The following is a 27,007-nucleotide window of genomic DNA, read 5'->3' on the forward strand; positions in this document are numbered from 1 at the left end:
AAATAACAGACTGAAGAACAATGGCATGTGTGTTACATTTTCAGAATTTTCAAGACAAAGGTGACAGAAATTGGGGAAAAAAAACCTTGGGGATCACTTGGGTAAGCCCTCCTTCTCAACCTGGCATACATTCAAATAAGTTATGAACAAATAAACTTCAAGCATCAACAACTATTTTATCATGAATTTCAAACTAAAGCACTAAAGCAACTAAGAGTATAAGCATTTGCAATGAATTCACATGCAAGCCAGGAAATAAATATCAAAACTTTTTCCTTGCACAATGGAAGCTCACACAGGGCTGTTGTGCTGCTGTTTTTGACCTTCTGTTACTGAATCAATAATAATCTTATCATTCACCTGATCAGACTAAGGCGATCTTCACGGCAGCCTTTAATCTGTGCAGTTGTGATCTCCCTCACGTAAAGTGTACACAGCAAACTGATGTTCAATCTAACCACCACATTATTGGCTGTGCAAAAGCTGAAAGCCACCATTAGGGATAAAGTGGATATTCATTTGTGCCACCGTGCCGTGGACACGAAGGCCATATTTGTTGGCCTTCCGTATAACAAATATTTGTGTTGCCACGGTGATCTCTACTTTGTCTCTCTTTCTATCAGGCTGATTAACACCTTCAAGGTCATTTCTAATAAACACAGTGGATTGTATCAAATATTCCATTCATAAAAATTGAGGTACATTTCAGTCCCTTCCACAGTTTCCAAACACCTGTTATATAAATACAATGCTGAGTTTAAAGTTCCAAGCAATAACATGTTTTAGCATATTAATAACTTATTATAATTTACACAGAAATAATCACCAGGCCCTAAATGCTTTGGGGACAAACAAGTGAAAAGACAAACCAAGTGTAAATGCCTTTGTCTGGTTTGGTATTCCTTTTTTTCTTTTTATTCCAGAGTCTCCTGGCTGTCTAATATCTGACACACATGCGACTCTGAGAAGCATCTTAATGAGTCGTGAGTGTGAACGGGGATTTTTGCACATCACAATAAGAAGCATCAATATATTCCTCCAAAGACTTCTCAAATGCAGCGGTAAAACATCAGCTTACACACCAACTGTAGAGCTGTTTTATCAACTGCTTCATAGAAGTGTGAGGCATTTTCAGGTTTCAATTTAAACCTGAATTGCAGTATTAGAAAGAACTGTGATAGACCCGAATGGACAGCTTTTGCAACAAAAAAAATTCAATAACTCCAAGCCGAATTATAGCATGCGTTTTTAGTTGAATTTTTGTAGTTCACAATAGTTCATACTTCATTTATTTTGATAATAATATTTCAGCTTCGGTTTTACACATACACCGAACAAGCATAACATAACGACAACCTTCATAATATTTTGTTGGTCCCCTTTTTGCTACCAAAACAGTCCTGATCCGTCGAGGCATGGACTCCACTAGACCCCTGGGGGTGTGCTGTGGTATCTGGCACCAAGATGCATTCTGACACCTTTCTATCAGAACAAGCATCAACAATTTGAGCAATAGTAATTGTCTGTTTGATCGGACCACATGGGCCAGCCTTCGCTCCCCACGTGCATCAGTGAGCCTTGGCCAGCCATAAAACTTTTGCTGGTTCCTTCCATGGACCACTTTTGATAGATACTGACCACTGCAAAATGGGAACACCCCACAAGAGCTGCAGTTTTGGAGATATTCTGATCCAGTCGTCTAGCTAATTTGTTCCTTGTCAAACTCGCTCAAATCCTTATGCTTGTCCATTTTTCCTGCGTCTAACAGAACAACTTTGAGGAAAAATTGTCCCCTTGCTGCCTAATATATCTCAGCCACTAACAGGTGCCGTGATGAAAAGATAATCAGTGTTATTCGCTTCACTTGTCAGTGAATAGTGTTTTGCCTGATTGGGGAATGTAACATGCAATGTAACACTAGCAGGACAAGGCAGACAAAGGTCTGAAAAAAGGTCTGGTGAGAAGGTCTGCATCTTTGAACTTATTAGAGAAAGCCTCTTCCTGTTTCTACACCTGCAAGATGCGATTCAACAGCAGATCTCTTCCTTGACATGTCACAGTATTATATGCTAATGTTTGTTTCCACTGCATGAAATTCTACTGTCTTATTGGGTTGGGGGAGGGAGAGATGGGGTGAGAGGCTGGGAAGTCTCCTCGAGGTTTTGCTCACATAGATTTGAAAATACACACTAAACACTCTCCCCTTTGTTGGAGGTGATGTTTCAATGAAAAACTAGCATGCAGTTGTAGTGTATTTAATAAATTTGTCCTTATGTGTTGTGTTTATATGCATTTACATATTTAACATGTTCTTTATAACAACTGTTATATAATATTTTTTAATTTTATTTTTAAAAATTTTCTCCATTATTAATTTTTTTGCTATTATATTTATAGTACTATATATAGTCTATCCCTCGTTACCTGCCAGCTCCCATTTTACAGTAAGAATTTGCATTGAAATGGCCTACCTAGTTAAATTAAAGCACAACTCCAGTGAGAAATGACCCTAGGGGTAATTAACAGATGGTTACAGACTATCGTTCTCTGGGATTCGTTTTCATGTAAATCGAATGTAAAGAGTTATATCTCTAAAAACAGATTAGCTTATAACGCTTGTCTATGGGGCACAGGGTAGTAAAATTAAATCGCTAGTTAATACCACTAACAAGGCTCAAAATAGCCTCAGATTAACACGGTAGCATAATGAGGGTCCCAACATGCAAACCGAAGCATTGAGAACTTTGTAAGTCTACAAACAGTTTAATAAGAAGATACTTTATAAACACAGTGCATTACGTGTTCACGGTTAGGCACCATCTCTAGCTCTCGTTTTTGTCTTGAAAAACCGAGATATTTGACTGTCGTTGTAGGAGAAGTCACACTGCAGGATTGTGTGCCAAATCTTCTGACACTGCCAGAATTTAGTCTGAGGTAAAATTTGATCGAAGTGCTCATTAATCGGCTGCCGGTGAACATGTCAAACTAATGACCAAAGACGTCAGATTTTAGCCTGGGATCAGAGGAATCTTTTAGGATTTGCTAAATTTGTCTCAGACGGCCAAATCGTGGCCAAAATTGCACAGTGTGCACCCGGCTTAAGGCAACAACTGGCACATTTGTATTACATCGCAAAGAGTAGCTGCTATCAGCCCCACATTGGGAAATTAAACCATATCCGTACCGGCTGGCCCTGATCTGCATGGAATGGACAAGTTAAGCAAAGAGGATGGTTTGGCCCCAACGGTGAAAAAGTGGCTTTTGACCCCACAAATAAGGATTTATCGGGACCACACACACAAACACACACTAAAGTTAAGATTCCTGCCTGTCATAGATGTTTTTTTTTTTTTGCTCCTTCCTACATTATCTGTTAAAGTGGTGCTTAGAGAATTCAACTGCTAATGGCTGCATCCATGCATAAACACCCTGCAATAATTCCGGCACTAATTTATTCACCAAGTCAGTCAGATGTACCATTTAAAAGGATCTGCCTCTTGCTAATTTGAGAATAAAGTAGCCAACAGCAATGGCTCATTCACACACAAACTCCTAGCTACCTTATGATGACTCGCTAACCATTAGGGGGCAGTCATGGATTCGTCTCACTGCACCTAATCCCCAATCGCTCCCTGGGCACCACATAAAAGTTAAAAAAGACTGCCCACTGCTACACATATGTGTCTGTTCACTAGTTTGCAGTGTGTGTGTGTGTGTGTGTGTGTGTGTGTGTGTGTGTGTGTGTGTGTGTGTGTGTGTGTGTGTGTGTGTGTTGTGTGTCTGTCTGTGTGGTTTACAAAACTTCACGTCATTTCACTCATAACACTCATAACAACATCTAGGACAGTTTCCAAACCTTTCTTCCAGCATTTTAGAGTTCATCATACTACCACTTTTCCCCTTGAACTCATCCCATTTATTTTCCTTCAAAAATACTTCAACTGACCTTCCCCAATCATCAACAATTTTTTGACAAGTACTAATGTCTGATGGCGTAGACGCCCGGAGAATCACCACTGCTCAGAAAAGTCCAACTCTGACCCATCTGATAGCAATAATTACAGGCCAGTCTCTCTCAGTCTCTTTTCATGTCATGGGCTCAGAAGCATGTTAATACTAGTAGTAAATGTCAACCTTTCTCACCTAAAGCAACCTACTTTGTATTTTCTGTTCTTTTTTATTGTCTATCATCATCCACAAAAGCTCTGATTTTCAAATAAATATATTTAGTTGTTTTTTCTCCTGATGTGACATTTTCAGCAAATGTCTGAGAACAGAATAACACATTGTGTTATTGCACCTGAAGGACTTTATTATGTTTTTCTTTGAAATTGGCATATATTGCTGAGAACACTTAAATGGTTGTTCAAAAGTCCTAGCCTGATGTCGTTATGAATGCATATACGAAGAAGTCCTCTGTTTAGAATTAGAACGAATTTAACCCAAGCGCTCTTTGGTGACACGGATGATTATGATCCTGACCTCAAATGTTGTGGGTGGGGCTAAGGTCGACCGGCATCCAGGCTACAAAAACCCACTACAACAGCAGCAAAACTGATAACTTAAAAAAAAAAAGTTTCATTAATATTGAAAATTACACTTCATGTAAAAAAAAATATGGACGTAGTGTCAGTGACGTCACAAATAGGATTCTGAAGAGCAGTTTTGAAGCGCAAAGTAGAGACGAACTGGCCGTTGCCATCTTGTCAGTGTCATTGCGCATCATGCCTGGATAACAGAAAATGGGCAAAGAGGCGGGATGTGGGCGGAGCTGAGGTGACGCAATGACTAACAGGTACAGTGGATAAATGGCTATCCACCTGTCACTCAAAGTGGCCACGCACTTAATTATGCAGAAGTTTAAGGCTTTATATAAACGAATGTGTTATGAAAAAATTCACCCCCCTCACAGTTGGCAAAATTAGCCATATAGACCAAAACCAGGATTTGTACCAGGCTGTAAATATGTTTTTTCTGCTGTAAAGTTGGGCATTTTAACATGGAGCTCAATCATTCTGCTCCCTTCTAGAGCCTGTCTCTAGTGGCCAGTCGAGGAATTGCAGTTTAGGTTACTTTTGTATTGGCTTCAAGAGAGATTGCGGGAGGTTGCCCCTTGGTGGAACATAGTTCTAAGTGAATAAAAACATCCTGCAAAGTTTTAAATCTGAAAGTGCAGCACATATAAAATTATTGTCTCTCAAATGTAAGTCAACTCTGAGTCAGTTAAACAAATTGTTTTTGTGGCATCAAGACGAAACATTAGCATATTGCCCGTCCACTTATTGAACGCACATTGTGTTTAATATTGTGTAGGTCTCTGGCTTATTACCTTTTTATTACTATTATATATATATATACACATTATATGATTGGCTTAATCACTTGGTCTTCTCTCCACCAATCAGCTGGTGTTCTGGCGCAATATGGCTGCCGTTGCATCATCCAGGTGCTGCACATTATTGGTGGTTGAGGAGATTCCCCACTTCTGTGTAAAGCAATTTGAGTGCCTGTAGAAAAGCGCTATATAAATGTAAAAAAGTATTATTGTTATTATTATTACTATGCTATTATTGAAATGTTATTACTATGTGTCTTATATTACTATAAATTAAATAAGGTTAATGTATTGTAACATATATATATATATATATATATATATATATATATATATATATATATATATATATATATATATATATATTTCATTCTTAGTTCATGCTATTGCATAAACTAATGTTAATATTATCTTGAGATTTTGGGCAGACAAAATGCATCGCTGGTTTGGACTGAAGATTGACTTGTCTTTTTAAAGCTCTCCTTCCATCACCTCTCTACACCTGGACGTCTCCCACACTTCCCACCAACTGCTAGGCAAAGACTGAGTTAACGACAGGCCTGTGCAGCTGACATAGTGTGTCAGGGATTTAGTCGCTATGGAAACCCCTATCATAGCTGACGTGGGGTGGCAGATTCACCGTCGCTATGACAACTGGGCCAGCTGACATACAGGTGGTCAGGGGGCGGGTGATATCACCAGGTGTTGTGTGCCCCCCGTGACCTCTGGCAGTGATAGAAGGCGGAAAAAAGGTCAGGCTTTTCCTTTTGCCTTTTATGAGCTATGTATATCTCTTTCCCGTATTCTGGTCCTATTGCTCTCCCGATTTCCCGTTCCCTTTTATTTTACATCCTTTGTGTGTGGCCTTGTGTTTCTTCATCCCTTAAACACCTTTCCCCTCTCTCTCTCTCTGCCTCTCTTTCTTTCTCCGTCTTTTAATCAAGGAAGGAGCTATAAAGAGGTTCATCTTTTAACAGGGAGAAAGATATGATATACTGGCCAGCAAATGAGTTCATTAAAACATTAATCAACACATTTATCAACTATCAACTGAAAAAAAAGAGAAGAAATCTTCCCCTCTCTTTCTTCCAGCTCACACTTTTTTGTCTCACTCACCCTGCTCTCTATCAGATTTCACACATATTTGATATATACATTTGACATATATATTTCTCTGAAATAACACTCTATAGGCCGGTTCTTACCAACTATAAAGATAACAATAAAGACAGTTATAAAAATAGTGTTCACTATCAAAGAAGAGCAGAGTTCACACCGCAGCTATATCAAAAACAACACAGAGAATCAATATTGTTAGAAGCCCTTTGAGAATGATTTTATCTAGCTGATGAAAATTAAAAAACATTGACAGCCATTCAGAATCCATCCTGCTGTAACAATGTTGAGCATTTAAAGTGCTTTTTTGAGCTTCAAACTCGTATGACTCTGATTCTGTTCATCTGAAAGAAGAAAGTCATATACACCTAGGATGTCTTGAGGGTGAGAAATATTACGGGGTCATTTTAATTTCATGAAAAAAATCTTTAATGCAGTGGTTTTCTGCATTAAATCAACTGGTTTTAATCAACTGTTTTGGTCCACCGTCCCCTAACCCTTATCTGTTGATTTTCAGTGATATAGCCTTTAGGGATGTTGCGGTGTCTTTAATTTTCTATCTGACATACCCTGTTGCTCCAAAGGTTAAAGTGCTAAATCCTGTTTAGAAAAATACATAGTGGAATTCAGTTGGTTCTTCCTTTACTGGTACTTTATACTGTGATTTTACCCCTAAATGTTTGCTGAATAGGGCTGTCAATCGATTAAAATATTTAATCGCGATTAATCACATATTGTCATGAGTTAACTCGCGATTAATCGCAATTTAATCACACATTTTTATCTGTTCTAAATGTACTTTAAATTAATATGTTTTTAAGTTTTTAATACTCTAATCAACATGGGTATGGACAAATATGCATGCTTTGTGCAAATGTACGTTTATTATTAGTGAAAGCATACTTAATCAATACTAACCAATAATAAAGCATGAAGACTAGACATGTATCAAAGTTTACAGATGTTTTTCAAAGAACTAGTTCATGTCTCTTATGCCTAAGCTTAAAAATTTAGAATAAGCAGTGATTTCTCACATTTTAAGAATGTAAATAATGTGAGTTTTTACACTGGCAGTTTAATTCAGAACAGGGCACAGTTCATATAAAAAATTGGTAATGTGAAAGCCGTCATACGGACCTGAGCAAACTCCAGAACCACACCTGGAGGAGGTCCACATTTCACGAGTACTAATATAGCGCGGCCCCTTTAAGAGATGCGTGTTCCCTGAATTGCCGGTATTTTGTGTGTGTGTGCCAAACTGCGCCACGATTCATGTGAACAGTGTGAAGAACATGGACTCGGGAGCTCTTGTTCAGAAAAGAAACCTGCATATTCGTTTTAGCCAATTGTAATGTATTTAGTTCAATAAAACATGTACTGTAAGCGGTGATAGCGTTAATGATTTACCATAGCCAAAGTGAGCTTGCAGTGCATCGCGCTCAGACTGCAGAGAATGTGCTTAGAGAAAAAACACACTTTTCTTTCAACCTGGAGTCTAATAAACGTTAACGGGTGGTTGCATGCAATTTCACTTTTTTAACTTTAGTTAGTGTGTAATGTTGCTGCTTGAACAAAAACAGTATCTACAAAATTAAAGCGCTGAAAGCGCTAATCGTAAGCACTTGCTAGTCCCCGCAGATGTGACTTCTGCCCGTACTGGTAAGGGGCGTGGCGTTTCAGCCAATAAAAATACATGAAACTACATTTGGCTGTCTAACCAATCTAAGACCATTGCGCTTTTCGGAGGGATGGGCTTCATAGAAGCAGGAAGCAAACAAGCTGTTCAAAGAACAGTGGAGACAGCGGTGTGGAATAAAGGTAAAATATAAGAAAAATACAGGAATATACTTCTTTTTAAAAAAAAAAGAAAAAAGAAGAAGTATTAAGACTTGTTATACTGCGCCCCATAAACACAACCGAGCCTAGAAAAAAACACGGAACCTCCCCTTTAAGCAGAAAATATGGTAGCTTATGTAGGCTAACTGCATTTGTTTCAGAGTAATGTTATGTTAACCCTTTTCTTTCCCTATTAATGTTTGCTGCTGCATCCTTTACGTCTATGGCTGATCTCAATTTCTCCAACTACAGGCTATGCCACGGATCAAACAGAAAATGCACGCTGCGTTAATAAAATTAGTGCCGTTAAAATTAATTTGCGTTAACGCGTTACTGACGTGTTAGTTTTGACAGCCCTATTGATGAATGTTTTTAATGAGCTTTCAGTGAAAAATAATCATATGCATTCCTTAGAAAATATCCTGTTTTTGAAGAATATATTTAATCCCCTGTGTAGTGCTACCCTGATTTACTTCAAGTAATAAGTCCATTCCATTTCAAAGTTGACTTTTTTTGGACTTTGTAAGTGTAAGTGATAATAATGTTATACACACAAATAATCCTAAACATTTATATTTAAAATAATTAAAGAAATCACATTTCCACTTCATATTTGTTCATAAAAAAATACATTCCACATTTCCAAAGCAGCACAACCATTTACAGCTAATAGGCCTAATAATAATAATAAGACATGTTTTTTGAGCAAATTAGTTATAAAGGATCACAACATGTTTTTCAGGTTCAAAAACGTGAGGCGCATTGTACTGCCTTTTTTGGTTGGCGTTTTTCATTAGAAAAGAGCAGTGCGCTGCGTTTTTTTTTTAAATGTATGTTTCTAGGCAACCCACGAATCAGCTGTCCTGTCAGTCAAGGTGAAGGTCAACACAACGGAAGGCCCGTCTCTCACTTCAATCGATTTGACAACAGAAAATAAACGCGATGACAACGGGCACTTTTCCGCTTGATTTTACCAGTGAAAGTTGATTTTCACTGACTTCATGCACTCGGATACGGAGGACCAGGAGTGCCACTGAATAATCAATTTATTAATTTAATAATTCAAACATAAAAATCTATATAAATAAATCACTTTTAAATGGGCAAATTAATAGACATATTTAAAGATGTATATTTAATTTGTGTTTTTAAATGTAGTTTAAAACAATACATTTACAAAAACATATTAAATGTATAAATAAATAGATACATTTAAAACTGTTTATTTAATCGATGTTTTAAAAAGTATATTAATAAAACAATAAAAAGGGCATTAATAAATCATTTAAAATAGCTTTTTTTAAAAGCCTTTGGCAAATGCTTTTCTCTCTCTATTTGCCAATTGCTTTTCTTTGTCGTTTTGCTGAGTGCTTTTCTTTATCCGAGGGGGTCAACTTTCAACCAATCAACTTTTGCCTCAGTTTGAAGAGTCAGTCCAATATCATTGGTCATGACTTTCGTAGCAGGAAGCGGCCTCCTTGTAATTTCTGACTTATTACAAAAAACGAACAATGTATAAAAGCTGATATTTGACAAGATGTACAGAAAACAAGATAACGTACCAAAAACTCTGTGTGATATGTTATATTACACTGAGAACTACGCCCACTGGAGGGGAACGTGATCAGTGATAGGAAATATAACATAAAACTGACATTTGTATATTTGACAACATGTTTACTGCACACGTAGGCATACTGAGACATACTGAGCGTCAGGATCCCAAAACTGACCTATTCTTCCTGCTGAAGCAATTGCATGCCTGTATCCTCTTTTGTCTCCTTAAACGCTTGTTTTTTGGGTCGACAGCTTATAAAAACTTTGTTGTGTGTTTTTAGTGTGTTCTGTACACCTTGTCACATATCAGCTTTTAGACATTTTTCGGTTTTTTGTTAGAAGTAAAAAATGACAAGGCGACAGCTTCACGCAATAAAGTCAAGGAGAGCGTCGGATTGTTTTCCCCGATGTGGGCGTGCCCTGTGCCCTGCGCTCTGTGTCTCTATGGTTTGGTCAATGTTTTATGCACAATAACAAAAATGATCACATGAAAGATATTAAAATGGCGCCAAAAGCAAATTAAAGCGGGATAAAGATTTGATCTCTCACTGACAGTGCGTGTGTCAGTGAAAGTGAGAGAGAGTTGGGCTCTTCAAACTGAGGCGAGTTGATTGGTTGCCCCCACGTGTGTATTGTCCAATTGCATTTTTTTTTAAACTCGATTGACAAATGGAAAAAGAAAAGCACTCGGCAAAACGACAAAGAAAAGCAATTGGCAAATAGAGAGAAAGAAGCATTTGCCAAAAGCTTTTTTAAAAAAGCGATTTAAAATAATTTATTAATGCTCTTTTTGTTGTTTTATTAATAAAGGTTTTAAAACATTACTTAAATAAACAATTTTAAATGTCTATTTATTTATCGATTTAATATTTTTTTGTAAATGTATTGTTGTATTGTTTTATTAAACTACATTTAAAAACACAAATTAAATCAACTTTAAATATGCCTATTCATTTTTTCATTTAAAAGTGATTTATTTATATAGATTATCATGTTTGAATTCATAAATTCATAAATTAATTCTTCATTTTATTTTTAATTGTCACTCCTGGTCCTTCATACTCGGAGCGCTTCTTCTTCAAAAAAAAAGGGGAAAAAAAGCATGTGAATAGAAATCATATTTATGAGTTAAACACATTATAATTTTGCCATTGAAACTTTGATGAAATAGATTATCACAAACTGCCTCAAACAAGAAGCATTTATTTTAATTGTTCCAACCGGAAAACAAGAAAAAGAAAAAAGCATATTGTGTTGTTGTGTCTGAAATGCAAGATGCTCCAAGTTGTTTTCACTGGAAGTTCGGCAGCTGCGCAACAGAAAGCTGACAGAAACACTGAAATAATCGTTGTTATGGAAATGATTCACCGTCGATTCTAGCCTGTCAGGTTACTCTCTTCTGTCTACAAAGAAAGCAAATGGCGCGACATGTCACGGCAAAAGCACATAGAACCTATTATAATTAGTGATTCTGTCTACACTACACATGTACTAAGTTGCCAACAGTAACTGATGCTATGTTCTGAGTCCGAGGCACACAATCGGCATGCTTGCACCACTGACGAATACATTTGGAATGTTTGGATGTGTCCAGTTAGAGTTAGAATGTTGCAGACCATTTTCTTTTCCAAGTAGTTAAACATTTCATCTAGTAAATCTTTGGCATCTAGTAAGTCTTTGGCATATATACAAAGATATATATATTTGCACCCCCCAGGTACAAATATCAAAACAACAGAGCTCTACATTTAGAAGCTATATATGACATTCAGAAATCACATCAAATAATCATGTCTTCATTTTAAATGTTGCATGTGCCCACATGGAGGTGTGACCTGTGGAAGGCCTATCGATCCTCCCTCCTTATCTCTCTGACATTTACTTACCTCAGTCTACATCTACCACAGTCACATCCACCACTGGCATATCAGACCTCTAGCTAAGCATCTCTGTCATTACTTATAGCAGATGGATACAGAGAGAGATTTCAGTCATGCGTGAGGTGAGAGGAATCCTATGACTTGATTGGCTCCCATGGGAAGGCTTTTCTTTTCTTTTCTTTTCTTTTCTTTTCTTTTCTTTTCTTTTCTTTTCTTTTCTTTTCCCCAGATCTGTTGTGCACCTTTATGATCTGCTCCCACATTTACATCCATCTTTTTCTCCTTACATCTTTCATCACTTGTGTCAATCCACCTACACACACACACACACACACACACACACACACACACACACACACACACACACACACACACACACACACACACACACACACACACACACACACACACACACACACACACACACACACTTCTGCACAGTGAAATGCAGACACAGACAGACATATGCATGGCTCTGCATGGCTTTTTATTTTATTTTATTTAGCGTTATCTGATCACATTCACACAGCTCAGATATTTCTTCTTTCCCTTCCAGCTGAGAGTCTTGCGCCCCCGCCGACCCCTGCAGAGCAGTCGTGATTAAGGCTAATTACCAACAAAATGGGCCAACATGACAAACTTAAGACAGCGGCCCTGCACCCATACAGCATGGTGAAAATGACTATCGGAGGTGTGTGAACGGAGAGAATGAAACGCTGTAATGAGAGCTCTGGGTTCAAACAGTTACTAGCACTTCACTACAAAAATCCTTGCTGTTAAAATTTGATTTAAATAAAAAACAACGACAAAAAAAAAAACCGGTCAATTTGGATGTCAAATATGACCTGCAGCTCAATCTCACTGTTAATTACTATTCATTTTTATAAACAACATGATATGTTTTCAGTTGGCGGTGAAAAATTATGCACTCATGAACAGTTTGCAAACAAGTTATAAAATAAGCTCACACAAGTAAAACATAAAAGCTGTTTCATGACCCTGTCAGTTTCAAATAATAATGTCGATGACAGTCAGTTACAGTGGATGAAAAGATAATAGATGAGTTGGAGGAAGAGGAGCTTGCTTTGCCATGTATTCTCCTCTTTCTTGTTTATGGCACACATACTGAGGCCTTATGGTCACATTTTCTATTGGAAAGCTCATTTAGACCAGGTTCATAAAGGCTGCCGGCACATCAATACCCTACTTGATTACATTCTCACCTCCGCTGAGAGGCCTCGATGAATATTTATCAATGTGGATGCACGCGCACCCTCCCCTTTCATCACATCCGTCCACCGCCCCTCAAAACCTTCTTCACTTAATTTCTTTATGAATATTAAAGGCTGCATTATGTCAGCTCACAGACTGACAGCACTTGAGCTAATCCTGTTATTGTCTTAGCGAGATGGCTGCATTTCTTGCTTAATGTGTCAAAAAACATGCATCCTTTTATTTATTTATCCCCTCCCCCCTCTCTTTCTATTGTTGTGTTTGTCTTATGTTGGCATGGAGACAACCCTAAGTGGATCGGAAAACAATTTGTGGAGGTGGGAGGATGGGTTATCAAAGTGCTGTTTTCAATAGGAATATGCTTGACGTTAATTCTTGGCAAACAATCAATGCCTGGATTTTCATGTAATGGGAGTGTCGGAAAAACAGCACAGGGAAGGAGACTTAAAAATTAAAAACATCTATCTCAGTGATTGTCCAAAGTCACAAAAAAACAACAACAAGAAAATGCTTAAGTTTGACGCCACATGCACGCAATTCATCAGATATACGGATTCCAAGAAAGTGTGTTTAATCATGTGCTGTTAATAATTAAAATGCAACATTTTAGAGTTTTGTACTGTTATGCTGCTTAATGTTGCAAAATGGAATTTGTTATATTCTTTTAATTTATCATCATGGCCCCACTTTATATTAGGTGGCCTTAAGCACTATGTACTTACACCAAAAAATAAGTTCAAATTGTATTGCAAAACACCTTTGCTGATATTGAGGTGGGATACGGGTAGAGTTAGGGACAGCTGTGGTGGTGTGGGTCAGTTTAAGGGTAGGGTTAGGTGTAAGGGAAGTGTCAACTGTATAATTACAAATGTAAAAATTAATTACAGACGTAATTATATGCAGGTATTTTTAAAAATGTAAGTACAATGTAAAAACATGTATGTACACAATAAGTGCATTGTATCAAATTATTAATTAAAATGTTACTACATAGTAGTTAAGGCCAGCTAATATAAAGTGGGTCCATTGTCATAAACACACTGCTTGTAGCACAAATAGTTTTACCATTTACAGCACGTTGTTATTTACATAGCGCTTGTTTCCTAGTCTAGCTTCAATACAATTTTAAGGTGGATACTATGTCTCTTGCACTACACTGACGTGGGCCTGTACAGACCAGTGTTGCATAATTTTATGATAAAAACTGAAGATAAAACAACAGCTATCCAACAGTACATGCTTGATCATTTACAAACAAAAGGATTCTAATAGTCTCTGAAAAATATGGGACACATCATCAGTTTCCAACAACCATATTTAAACAGTGAGCATTAAAATACATTAAAACAGCAGTCAAGCTTAAAGGGTTAGTTCACCCAAAAATGAAAATTCTCTCATTAATTACTTACCCTAATGTCACTCGACACCCGTAAGACCTCCGTTCATCTTCAGAACACAAATGGAGATATTTTTGTTGAAATCCGATAGCTCAGAAAGGCCTCCCTTGACACCAATGTCATTTCCTCTCTCAAGACCCATAAAAGGCACTAAAGACGTCGTTACAAAGCCCATCTTACTACAGTGATTCTACAATCATTTTATGAAGAGACAAGAATAGTTTTTGTGCGCAAAAAAAATGATTAACTACATATATAGTGATGGGCCGAATTCAAAACAGAGATTCATACGGGTTTATGAATCAGCGTATTGGTTCATGATGCGGATCGCCAATGTCACGTGATTTCAGCAGTTTGGCGGTTTGACACCCGATCTGAATCATGAAGCAATACGCTGATTCATAACCATTCAAAACTTTGTTTTGAAATCGGCCAATCACTATATAAGTCGTTATTTAGTTTGTTTGCGCACAAAAACTATTCTGGTCTCTTCATAAAATTATTGTAGAACCACTGTAGTGAGATGGGCTTTGTAACGACGTCTTTAGTGCCTTTTATATTGAGGTAGTTTTGTTGCATTATTACAAAAATATATGCAGGAGTTTCACAAAAAATGTATTAGATTCACAAATAAATATAATGACATTTGTGAATAACAAAAAAATCCACACAACTGCCTTGCATTTGTTTGTGAATCGCTTCCTGTGCATTTGATGATGGCTTCCTCTGCATTGGTGGATCTCTTCTTGCACATTTGTAAATCGCAGCACAGCGTGTGGATTTTGAAACACTTCTAGTCTGACACAAATCTACAAATAGATAGACTCCACCCACCATCTACTTAAGCCAATCAGATAACGGCCATGTTGTTCTGACCAATCACGTTCTCACTCCAACCAATCACGTTTTATGCAGGGCCGCTAGTTCCAGAACTGAACCCCGTTCATTCTCAAGCACACTCGCTGGAAAATTGATAAAATTACTGCATATTTTGAGATTTTATGGCCTCAGGAATATTGGAATAACAATCTATTTGCTTGGAATAATAATAAAAACTACCCCCATATGGGTCTAGAGAGAGGAAATGACATTGGTGTCAATGAAGGCCTGTCTGAGCCATCAGATTTCAACAAAAATATCTCCATTTGTGTTCCAAAGATGAACAAAGGTCTTACGCGTGTCAAAAGACATTAGGGTAAGGAATTAATGAGAGAATTTTTATTTTTGGGTGAACTAACCCTTTAAGGGTGTCCTTACATTAGCAACGGTTGCTCCATTATTACGGAGGCAGCTGACTTTAATGGTGGAATTTGCACTCGCAAACTACAATTCTTGTTAATCAATAATGTAAGAACCAGACCCGTTATGAACCTAAATATACTTGAATTAATTCAATTAATTAAAAAGTGTACTATCCTAGTAGTGATCATTTCGTTAACAAAATCTATGATGAAATGTTCTTTGATGACCTTTTTTTCCATGACTAAGACGGGATGATGACAAGACGACACCAACATCACTAAACAATAGCTGTGACTTTATCACTCTTTGTTTTTGTCAAATAAAAGAGATGACAAAACATTATGGTTGCACATTATTTTGATAGTCCCTTTAACATATATTGACTTAAAGGACAACTCCAGTGAAAAATGAACCTAGGGGTTATTAACACGTGGTTGACGAGTAGATCGTTCTCTGGGATGCGTTTTCATAAAAATCGAATGTAAAGAATTTTATCTCTAAAGACAGTTTAGAGCTTATAACGCTTTTCTATGGGGCACAGAGTAAGTGAAATTAAATCGCTAGTTAATACCACTAACAAGTCTCAAAATAGCCTCAGATTAACACGGTAGCATAATGAGGGTCCCTACATGCAAACCGAAGCATTGAGAACTTTGTAAGTGTACAAACAGTTTAATAAGAAGATACTTAGTAAAGACAGTCCATTATGCGTATACAAACAGCAGCCATCTTGGAAAAAAAGTCTCGACGAGTCGAGCCACGGATGCTGTGCTAAGTGAGCTGGTCGATAAGAATTAAGTTTGTGAAATCTAATTACATGGAAAAAAAAATTATTTTATTTTTTATTTTCTCTGTTGCGTTCAGTGCTTTCTTCCGGAAACAACGGACCATATGAGATTCCAAGTCACAGTCATTTCCCAGAGTTTTGTGATCAGGAACGAGTCGCTCACGTGGTCCGTAACATGATTGTATGCTGTAAATAAAATGTCATATGCTTGGTATGATAATAAATGCTGCTATTAATAACAGACCAATTAAAATGTTTACGTGCTTCTATTTTAATTTGTTTGAGCGGTGATGAAATATATTGCTCTTGTAAATACTTACCAGCGTTTTAAAGAAATACAAGTCTAGAAATGCATCCAAAAAACAGCAACAACGTATGGTGCTCTGCAGTGGTCAACAATGATTATAAACAGTGCATTTTGAAGTGATATATTCCTGAAAACTCAGAGATGTGGATTCGGACAGCTATTACATCACCACACAACCTTGTTGTTTGTCAAAAGCAGTAGGTAACTCGGCCGGGGATTTTTACGCGGGTGGTGAGAGACGGACGGTAATAAAATAACTGACCAGTCCCTGTAACTTAAATGATGACAATACCTTCCAACCCCACGAGAAACAGTTACCGTCCAAATAGGGCTTCAGCAAACTGCTTCACCACTAATGGAGCAAGCTGGAAAATCAAACTTTTCCCGAATTCACCCTGTTGGTGAGGAGGGCCACAACATCATGGCCAACAAACCCCAGTAATGGTGTTACTGTGTGTTAATGGTGTTAATGGTAAAGAGCGTGGTTGCTCCGGCTTTAACTTCTGGATATACAGTTATTACGGTTTCGTTTGCACCTTTCTCCACCGCCATTACTGAACTACAACTCAAACTAGTTAATAACATCAACGTCATCGCTCTTAGCCACTCCCTCTGTTCGCTGATTGGACCGGTAAAAAATTGTTCGGAGAAAACCTAAGAATACACCGCAGTTCCAGACGTACTACTGAAGGAAAATGAAAGTTCATAGGAGGGCAGAGCCAGGCTAAGTAAACGTATGGTTAACTGATATTTTTATGTTTTATTAATCATTTTCATAGACATATTAATTTACTGAAGGTTACCAGAAAAACTAGGTAACTAATTTTATTAAATTAAGTGGAATTTTCAGAGATAGCTGAGGACGCATTGTGATCAGATCTATATAATTATTATTATTTTTTTTTTTACAGGGCAACGTCATATAAATTCCTGCCCACTCTCTCTGAAGGCTGTTGGAAAATAATAAACGGATGCAGTTTTGACAAGAAATGGAATGTACTTCACCTTGACAATAATTTGAAACTGCTTATTTACACTTACATGATATCCTCTGTGCCATCTTTCATTTTAATTGTGCAACAATATCTGAATAAGGTCATTGTCACTCAGCGCTGCCGGCGTAAATCAGTCGTGAGATCCAAATAAAGAGATACATGCCGCTCAAGATAACGTTACTTACTGCAAGAGGAATACTTGGAATACATGACAAATTCAATTTTTAATGTTACATGTTTTTATTGCTTCTGCATGTTTATAATAAATCATCTTTATTTTTTTTGCCCACAAAATGCATTGTATGCTATGACTCATTTAACATGATCAACCCAGTTAAATAATCAACTTGGGAAATATTTTTCCATTTAAATACGTTTGATCTAAGACTTGAGATTGTATTGTAGATTAAGTACACTATTTGAGATTTATTGTTTATTTAGAATAAAATATAGATGACATATCAAATGTTTAAACCCGAGAAAATGTATCATTTTAAGGGGAAAATAAGTTGATTTTAAATGTCATAGCATCAACACATCTCAAAAAAGTTGGGACAAGGCCATGTTTACCACTGTGTGGCATCCCCTCTTCTTTTTATAACAGTCTGCAAACATCTGGGGACTGAAGAGACAAGTTGCTCAAGTTTAGGAATATGAATGTTGTCCCATTCTTGTCTAATACAGGCTTCTAGTTGCTCAACTGTCTTAGGTCTTCTTTGTCACATCTTCCTCTTTATGATGCGCCAAATGTTTTCTATGTGTGACAGATCTGGACTGCAGGCTGGCCATTTCAGTACCTGGATCCTTCTTCTTTGCCGCCATGATGTTGTAATTGATGCAAGCATTCCCTGTAAGGGGCGGCAGTGGCTCAGTGGTTCATGTAGGTTGTCTACAAACCAGAAGGTTAGTGGTTCAATCCCCGGTTCCACTTGACCAAGTGTCGAAGTGTCCATGAGCAAGACACCTAACCCCAGCTGCTCCCGACGAGCTGGATGGCGCCTTACATGGCTGACATCGCCGTCGGTGTATGAATGGGTGAATGTGAGGCAAAAATGTAAAGCGCTTTGGATAAAAGCGCTATATAAATGCAGTCCATTTATATATAAATGCAGTCCATTTGTAAGAGACGACGTCTGGATGGTAGCATATGTTGTTCTACAGCTTGCACATTTCAGCACTGATGGTGCCTTTTCCAGATGTGTAAGCTGCCCATGCCACACACACTCATGCTACCCCATACCACCAGAGATGCAGGCTTCTGAACTAAGCACTGATAACAACTTGGGTTGTTCTTGTCCTCTTTAGTCCGGATGACATGGCATCCAATTTTTTCAAAAAGAACCTTTGATTCGAAAAGTTTTGATTGATTTTAAAATATTGATTTCTCTGACACAGAACAGTTTTCCACTTTGCCCCAGTTCATTTTAAATGAGCCTTGACCCAGAGAAAACAGCTGCGCATCTGGATCATGTTTAGATATGGCTCCTTTTTTGACCTATACAGTTTTAGCCGGCCACAGTGCCGGTGGATTGTGTTCACCGACAATGTCGGTCAATCAAGAATTCCTGAGCCCATGTTGTGATTTCCATTACAGTAGCATTCCTGTATGTGATGCAGTGCTGTCTAAGGGCCTCGGGCACCCAGTATGGTTTTCCAGCCTTGACCCTTACACACAGAGATTGTTCCACATTCTCTGAATCTTTAGATGATATTATACACTGTAGATGATGATAACTTCAAACTCTTTGCAATTTTTTCTTTTTTTCGCCTTTCTGATATTGCTCCACTAATTTTCGCAACAGCATTGGGGGAATTGGTGATCCTCTGCCCATCTTGACTTCTAAAAGACACTGCCGCCCTAAGATGCTCTTTTTTATACCCAGTCATGTTGCCAATTGACCTAATAAGTTGCAAATTGGTCCTCCAGCTGTTCCTTATATGTACATTTGACTTTTCCAGGCCTTTTATTCTTACGTATCCCAAATTTTTTGGAATGTGTAGCTCTTAATGAAATCCAAAAAGAGCCCATATTTGACATGACATTTCAAAATGTCTCACTTTCAACATTTGATACGTTATCTATATTCTATTGTGAATAAAATATAAGTTTATAAGATATGTAAATTATTGCAGTCCTTTTTTATTCACAATTTGTACAGTGTCCCCACTTTTTTGTAATCAGGTTTGTATATGAATAAATCAAATCCATTCCTGTGCTATATGGGCACTGCCTATTGATAGAATTTAATACTCCATGATAAAGGCCTATTGCAGACCTAATTTAAATATTGTGGAAAACAAAAATCCGATCAGTTATTTATATACAGAGACCACTTAATGTGATAAATATGTAAACATACACTGTCCTGATTGACTGATGATATGGATCACGGTGATTGCATGTTAATGCCAAATGTAAAGACATTCAAGTTTTTAACAAGGCACTTTTATCTTTCATGCTTACAGCTCCCAGACTGTAAGAATTTAAATCTTCCAATCAGAGCTTTTCTGTTAAAAGAACACATTTTCTGCCTGGTGTTTTATTTAATAGTTGCAATCTGGATCGCATTCCGCTCTCTCTACACTGTAGAAGAAGCTCATATTATCTGAAAACACTGACAAACAAGCAAGCTGCAGTTTAACAATCTCCATTTGAGATTTTCTGCTTAAATTAAAGTGTCATTCAGTTGGTCTGAATGAACTGTAATAAATCTAAACATGGATCTGTCAACTATATTTGTGATTGTGGATTGTGTTAACTGCATTATGCAGCATGATGAAAAAGTTTTCATTGACTAAAACTAGACTTAAATGTTAGACTAAAGATGACTAAACTTGACTAAACAAAAACAGGACAAGGACTGAATATGATATGTGATCAGTGCGATGATCCAGACCATTGGGGGGGGGGGGGGGGGGGGTCGAATGTGCTTGGGCATATGTGCTTCAGATCGCCTAGTGCATTAAAGCTGATTTTAAGCAGCGCTCAATGGTCCGCTATAGATCTACCACCAAAACAACACAGACTTCAAGATCAAATATCCCAGCATAAGAACAGTCTAATTTGCGCATTGTTCCCTTCAATTCTGAAATGAAAGGATATCAAAGCATAACAAGTTTTACCATTTTCAATCTAAGATATTAAACTATCCATTTGGTGTATCCCGATACAGTATTGTTGATGTTAAAACTGGTTTTATGTTTCATGCAGAACAGTAGTTTTAATAATTTCAGTTTAAAGTATACAGTGAAATTGCCAAATGTGTGCCTGTTAGGCAATATTCTCTAAACATCTCTGTCCGTGTATTTGATTGAGATAACTAATAACCATCTGTCCCTCAATCCCATCCCATCTCATCTCTCTCTCTCTCTCTCTCTCTCTCTCTCTCTCTCTCTCTCTCTCTCTCTCTCTCTCTCTCTCTCTCTCTCTCTCTCTCTCTCTCTCGTGTGGCCGTTCCGTTTTGATTGACAGAGTATATTTGGCATGTTGCCTCTGCGACAGACAGTGAAATGAAAAAGTGACAGAGAAAGCCGCTTAGCTCTATTTAATAGCAATCACAGATATATAAATACATAAATGCATGCTCTCTCTCTCTCTCTCTCTCTCTCACACACACACACACACACACACACACACACACACACACACACACACACACACACACACACACACACACGCACCAACGCACGCATGCACATGCATGCACACACGTATATGTTTTTATGATGTAACCCCACTCCTTCGGGTGTAAGATGCTTAAGCTATTTGAATAGTAGTAAAATCAAGGAGGTACTATTTATATTAGATCAGCAAATAAATTCAGAGATTTTTCTGATCTAATAATTTACAGGAAATTTGCGAGCTAACAAAAGACTACAAAAAAAGTACTTTGAAAAATCACATAAAGATCCCAAGATCCCACAGATATTAGCCTTTTCATTTTATGCGTTTTTTCAACATTAATATGAGTTCCCCTAGCCTGAATATTGTCCTCAAGTGATTAGAAATTTTGATTGGTGTAAACCGAGTTCTGGCTTTTTTTCTCTGCCTTTGAAAATGACAGCCCAGACAAGCTGATCTTGAATTCTCCTGTTATGACATCATACCAAGAACGCTTTCCTCCCCTTCCTCTGCTTTGCCTGCCCAGAGAATTAGTAGAGAATGGATTCAGTTTATCAGTTGCGATGTCAGCAGCACAGGCTTTACCATACGGATTCAACAGCAACGCCACAAACAGTGAGTAACTGTGTTCATTAATGCCTGATACTGATACTGATACAGCTAAAACATACACGACTCGACAGAGCAAGTAAGACATGCTGCTGCTGTACAATACAGTTTACATGAATTACTCAGAGCAGATCTATACAGGTGGAGCTGGGGAAGTGCACTGTAACGGCTACCAGGCTCATCGGCTACAGCTACAGGACCAATCAGCTATGCCCCATAGAAAATGAAGCGATTGCAAGATTGAGTTAAGGACTTATCTACCAACACCATCTAGAGTTTCATGAAGAACTTTATATTACTATGACTGCCCAAAGTACATGAAAATGTGCTATGGGATTGAGTGTCAAGTATTTAGCAGTAACAATCTATCAACACATTGTTTAAAGGGATAGGGAAGGGGGTGGTTACCGTCAATGGCTACCGTCAACTGTTTGGTTACTCATATTCTTCAAAAGACCTTCTTTTGTTTTAGCAAAAATAAGAAATTCAAACAAGTTTGGAACAACTTGAGGGTGAATAAATGATGGCTGAATTTTAATTTTGGGGTGACTATCCCTTTTAACAGTGAACATGTTCGACACAGCAATGTGAGGCTGCGGTGCAAACCCTGCTCCAGGGTTTCATAACCACAGATAAAAAAAAAAAAAAAACTTCTCTCATGAATTATAAGTGTGAAACGTTCCTTTAACCGGGATTAAAAGCTGAGTTTAGAACAACGATACCCCAGGGTTTAAGCACAGTGCAAAAAAAAAAAAACTAACTGTACTTGGCCACCACAAATGTACAACTAGCACAAAAAGACATTTGCATAAACAGCATAAGGTCTTAGATTCATGATTTGAACTTTCCTCACAATGCTGGTGGTGCTAGTGCTAATTCAAGACATTTTATTCTGGAGTTTGATATAAACGCCATCTATCAAAGAATGCCAAGTTAAGGGACAGACTTTGTGAGTAAAATACATTAAATAAGAGGTTGCACTCTGGGAAAGGAGGATGTCATCATTGGTGAGGGAGGAAGAGGGGAGAGAAAGAAGACTCCTTTCTCTGACTTACATCACTCAGTCCAGCCTCAAGAATCTGCAGACCACTCTCCTTCTCCAGCTGTCCTTTCTGCTCAACTGTTAAAGAGAAAAAAGAGGGACACAGTGAGAAGAGGGTATAGCATGTCATCAGTGCTGAGGTGGAGATTTATGTGACTGTTTGGGCTCATCTGAATGAGTATTGGGGGTGATTGCTGCATATTTATATTTATATTATATGTCAGATTTAAAAAAAATCTTAATACTAAAAATATATATGAATCAATATAAAGCCATTTGCACACTGATTTTAGACACAAATATCTACAAGCAACAATCAATGGACAAGAGAAAATGGCGTAAGGGTGTGTACAATGTTTTTCAGGATTATTCACACTGAGAAAGAATTTAAGTATGTTTGGGATATTGGGCCTCATTCATGAAACACGAGCAGAACGAATTTGTGCGTAAATCGTTCGTAAAGCCGCTCTGGCGTAAATTTTTGGATTCACGAAAATGTTCGTATTTTCAAAATGTTAGTTGGCACCAGGTTGGTACGAAAGAAATTTACACCTGCTCCCTCCCTACCACATGTAAATGGTACGTAAAACATTTGAACGTTCTGTGTTCTAATTTAGGCAAACTGATGACATTGCATTTTGATGTACTATGTAGGGCAGGCCTACCATAATATTCGGACATCCTACCATCTTTATTGTTTTGTTTTGTTTGTACTGTTTAACATACGGCAATAGGCAGCGCTTGTCACTGTCATTTTTTTAACAGGCTGTCCAATCACAGTGGAGGAGGGGCGGGACAAAAACTACTTGTACCCCACTTGTACTTGTATCCCACTTGTACACCAACCGAACAATAATAATAGAGAAGTTACTGCTTTTTATTGCATTTCTAATTCAGTAATATTCTTTAAATTTAGATACAAGTAACACATTACTGCCATGGATATTCTGTATCAAAGTATCTCAGCTGGAAAAACGCTGCCCTTGCAAAGTGCTTTCAAGCGCCACCAGCTGGCCGTTTTCAGAAGAGCACCAGGTGTTTAGCTGGCTAAAACATGCTTTGGTGGACAAACAATAATTTAATATTTATTGCTAGTCATATGGCCAATTAGTCTCTTCATCATTTATGGAAAATCCTGGAGCCAAACCTGAGAAAGAAGTCCAGAAGAATCCACAGCATTCCTGGTCACGTCATTTGCAGTTTTAACTCATGGGCGCGGATTATGCTAATTATGAATGAGCGTGCACGCGCTTCTTATTTATGTTTGGAATTCACTAACATACACACGTTTAAAGCTACACTGTGTAACTTTTTTCATTTATTCTTAGCTAAAAACACATAGTTCTTTCAAAAATATATGTGCTCATTAATGTATATTTACTTCTTTGAAGTAATAAAGTATTCTCGTAAGTTTATAATATGCCATTGAAAATACATACGGGTGACAGTTCGAATGCCGGTCGCCATGTTGCCCCTCCATCTTGAAAGTACACAGGGGCGTGGGACTGGGGGGATAAAGGGTACTGAGTTACCAGGGCCCGAGCCAGGGGGGGGGCCTTAGAAGTCAAGCTTCTAAATTCAAGCTTTGCCTTTCACATTTTAACACTCGATGGCATCGTGTTGAATGTGAAGAGGGGGATTGCCATGTTAATCTTGGACTAAATCGGCCACCGTAGGAGTTAAAACGAATTCAGAATTGAGAGGAACAGAAACTATTATTCACCGGATGGTCATATACCTTTTCACCACTAGATGGGGGAAAATATCACACAGTGTAGCTTTAACTAACGAATCCGTGGATACCACAACTTTCCTGCAAGTCTTAGTGGGCGTCGCCATGACACTCGATACTTCTGGTTAAGGGTATCTCAGTTCCGGTTTAGCACACATAACAGTTATGCTGCGTTCACACCGGACGCGAGTGACTCAAATAAATAGCGCTATTCACGCAAAGTTGAACGCGTAAACATTTTGAATCCATTCTATTCATTCACTACACAACAGACGCAAATTTGCTTCATGGGAGGGGCTTCTGCAAGGCAGCGGCAGTCGTCAGCCGAGTTAAGGCTGCTCTCGCCGGGGTTAATGAGCGATGAGCGCTGGGGTCTTACACCACTGAAACCTTGCTTCCATAAACCATGCAACATAAACTGACCCGTTTGACATGTTGCCTAGCACCCTACGCACTCCATTCATTGCCCAACGAGCTTCAAATAAACTCAAGAATTGTGATGTAGAAGTAATATTTGTAATTTGTAATTGTTGAAATGTTGTTCATGTCAGACATTGTCAGTAGACTTTTTTTTTAATCAACATGAAAATAGATGCATGAACTTCAATGAATTTAAGTGCGCTATATAAAAAAAACATTTCTTTGCTGTAAATGTAATTATTGAGTTTATATATTAGTTTAGGCTATTTAAAATATTGCAGTAAAACTGTATAATTTTTTGCAAGGGGTATGTTTATTGTTTTCAATAATTTACAGATTTAGCATGAGCGCTCTAACAGCCTAACGTTACTATCCAAATAGAGACCCGCACTCCCGCGTGCGACACGGGATAATATTTGATAGGTGAATGCAGATGCGGGTGTATAGATATTAGTAAGTTCTTGTAAGATAGTCAGATCCATGTGACCATTTGGGACATGTGATCATTTTGCCTGAAGTGTTGTTGTAAAAGTCTACTCCTGAGTCCTGATAATACAACCAAACGTTTAGCTGATAACAGTAAATGTTACACACTAACGTAAACCGGAAGTTCGTTACCGGCTTGTTCTACGTTGCCACAGCGATCATGGGAAAGGTCAGAGTTCGGGAAAGTTGTGGATACGAAGCGTTTGTGAATCTGGAGGAGAGTTTTCGTAAAGGTCCATTTTACGTGCAAATTACTCAGAATTTGCTCATATATTTACGAAAGTTTCATGAATGAGGCCCATTGAGTCCAAAAAATACACCAAGAAAACAAAACTGCAAGTACAAACATTTAATCTATGCTGTAAATCTTGGAGCAATGGGGAAAAAGAGTAGCCTAGAAATCGTCTCGGTTACGTATGTAACCCTCGTTCCCTGAGGAGGGAACGGAGACGTAACGTCAGTGACTGACGAATGGGGGTTTCGCTTAGAAGCCTGTCATCTCCGAGACTAGAAAGCGCCCAATGGCAGTGCCAATGCCATGGGCATGCGAGATTTGCATGCGTAACTCCGCCTACCCACGTGGGTATATAAGGAAGTAGCTGGCATCATCGCATTATGTTTTACCTGCTGAGGAGCCAAGTTGAACTCCGTTCCAGCGGTACAGCGGACGTGGCAACGGGACGTTACGTCTCCGTTCCCTCCTCAGGGAACGAGGGTTACATACGTAACCGAGACGTTCCCTTTCGTTCAGTCACTCCGACATAACGTCAGTGACTGACGAATGGGGGTCCCAATGCAATAACGCCACTCGGCTGTCTTCCAGTGCCCTGCGCAAGCGTGAGAACCCTGATGCAAGTTAGGACGGTCAAAGGCCTCTACTTAACGCAGGAATACCAAGGTACACTGGGAGGCATATTCCAGGAGGAGATATGCGCCAAGATGCCTACCCGTAGGGAGGACTTAGGGATACACGTATGACCCCGGGGGGCTGCATACGGAAGATCACTGGGGTACCAGCCGAAGGTGGATTTTTAACCCCAGGAGGTGGCAAGGTTGCCAAGGGAATACACCCGCTCAGGGAGGCTTACGGTGGAAATACACATGTGGGGGTCGCCGGAGGGGAACCATGCACATGGGGCACCTGGCCGGACACGAGTGTCTGGGCTAAGGGCAGACTTACTGGCGTCGGCGTCGTCAGTGCTGGAGGAGCTCAGGGCTCTCGGGGAACTCACCTGAGAAGAATATCGCACGTATCCAGTCCGTGGAGTGGAATGGCGAGCAAGCGAAGACACCTGAGCCAATCCATTACCGGCCACTTGTAGAGGCGAGTACATAGTCGGATACAGGCTCCACCCGGAGGTTATAAAACCTGGCGAATGTGTTTGGTGTCGCCCAGCCTGCAGCTCTGCAG

General features: G+C 38.5%; 1 protein-coding gene across 2 annotated transcripts in view; it reads right to left on the reverse strand.

The window, feature by feature from the left end:
• ptprn2 (protein tyrosine phosphatase receptor type N2) overlaps positions 1 to 27,007 on the reverse strand; it is a 271,389-nt gene that overhangs the window by 63,201 nt on the left and 181,181 nt on the right. For both annotated transcript variants that reach the window (XM_067438653.1, XM_067438662.1), the window contains exon 12: positions 22,972 to 23,036. In XM_067438653.1, the coding sequence (XP_067294754.1) occupies positions 22,972 to 23,036 (65 nt within the window). The remainder of the gene's footprint in view (positions 1 to 22,971; positions 23,037 to 27,007) is intronic.

The sequence above is a fragment of the Pseudorasbora parva genome, chromosome 1, assembly GCF_024679245.1.
Source record: "Pseudorasbora parva isolate DD20220531a chromosome 1, ASM2467924v1, whole genome shotgun sequence".
Taxonomy (NCBI): Eukaryota; Metazoa; Chordata; class Actinopteri; order Cypriniformes; family Gobionidae; genus Pseudorasbora; species Pseudorasbora parva.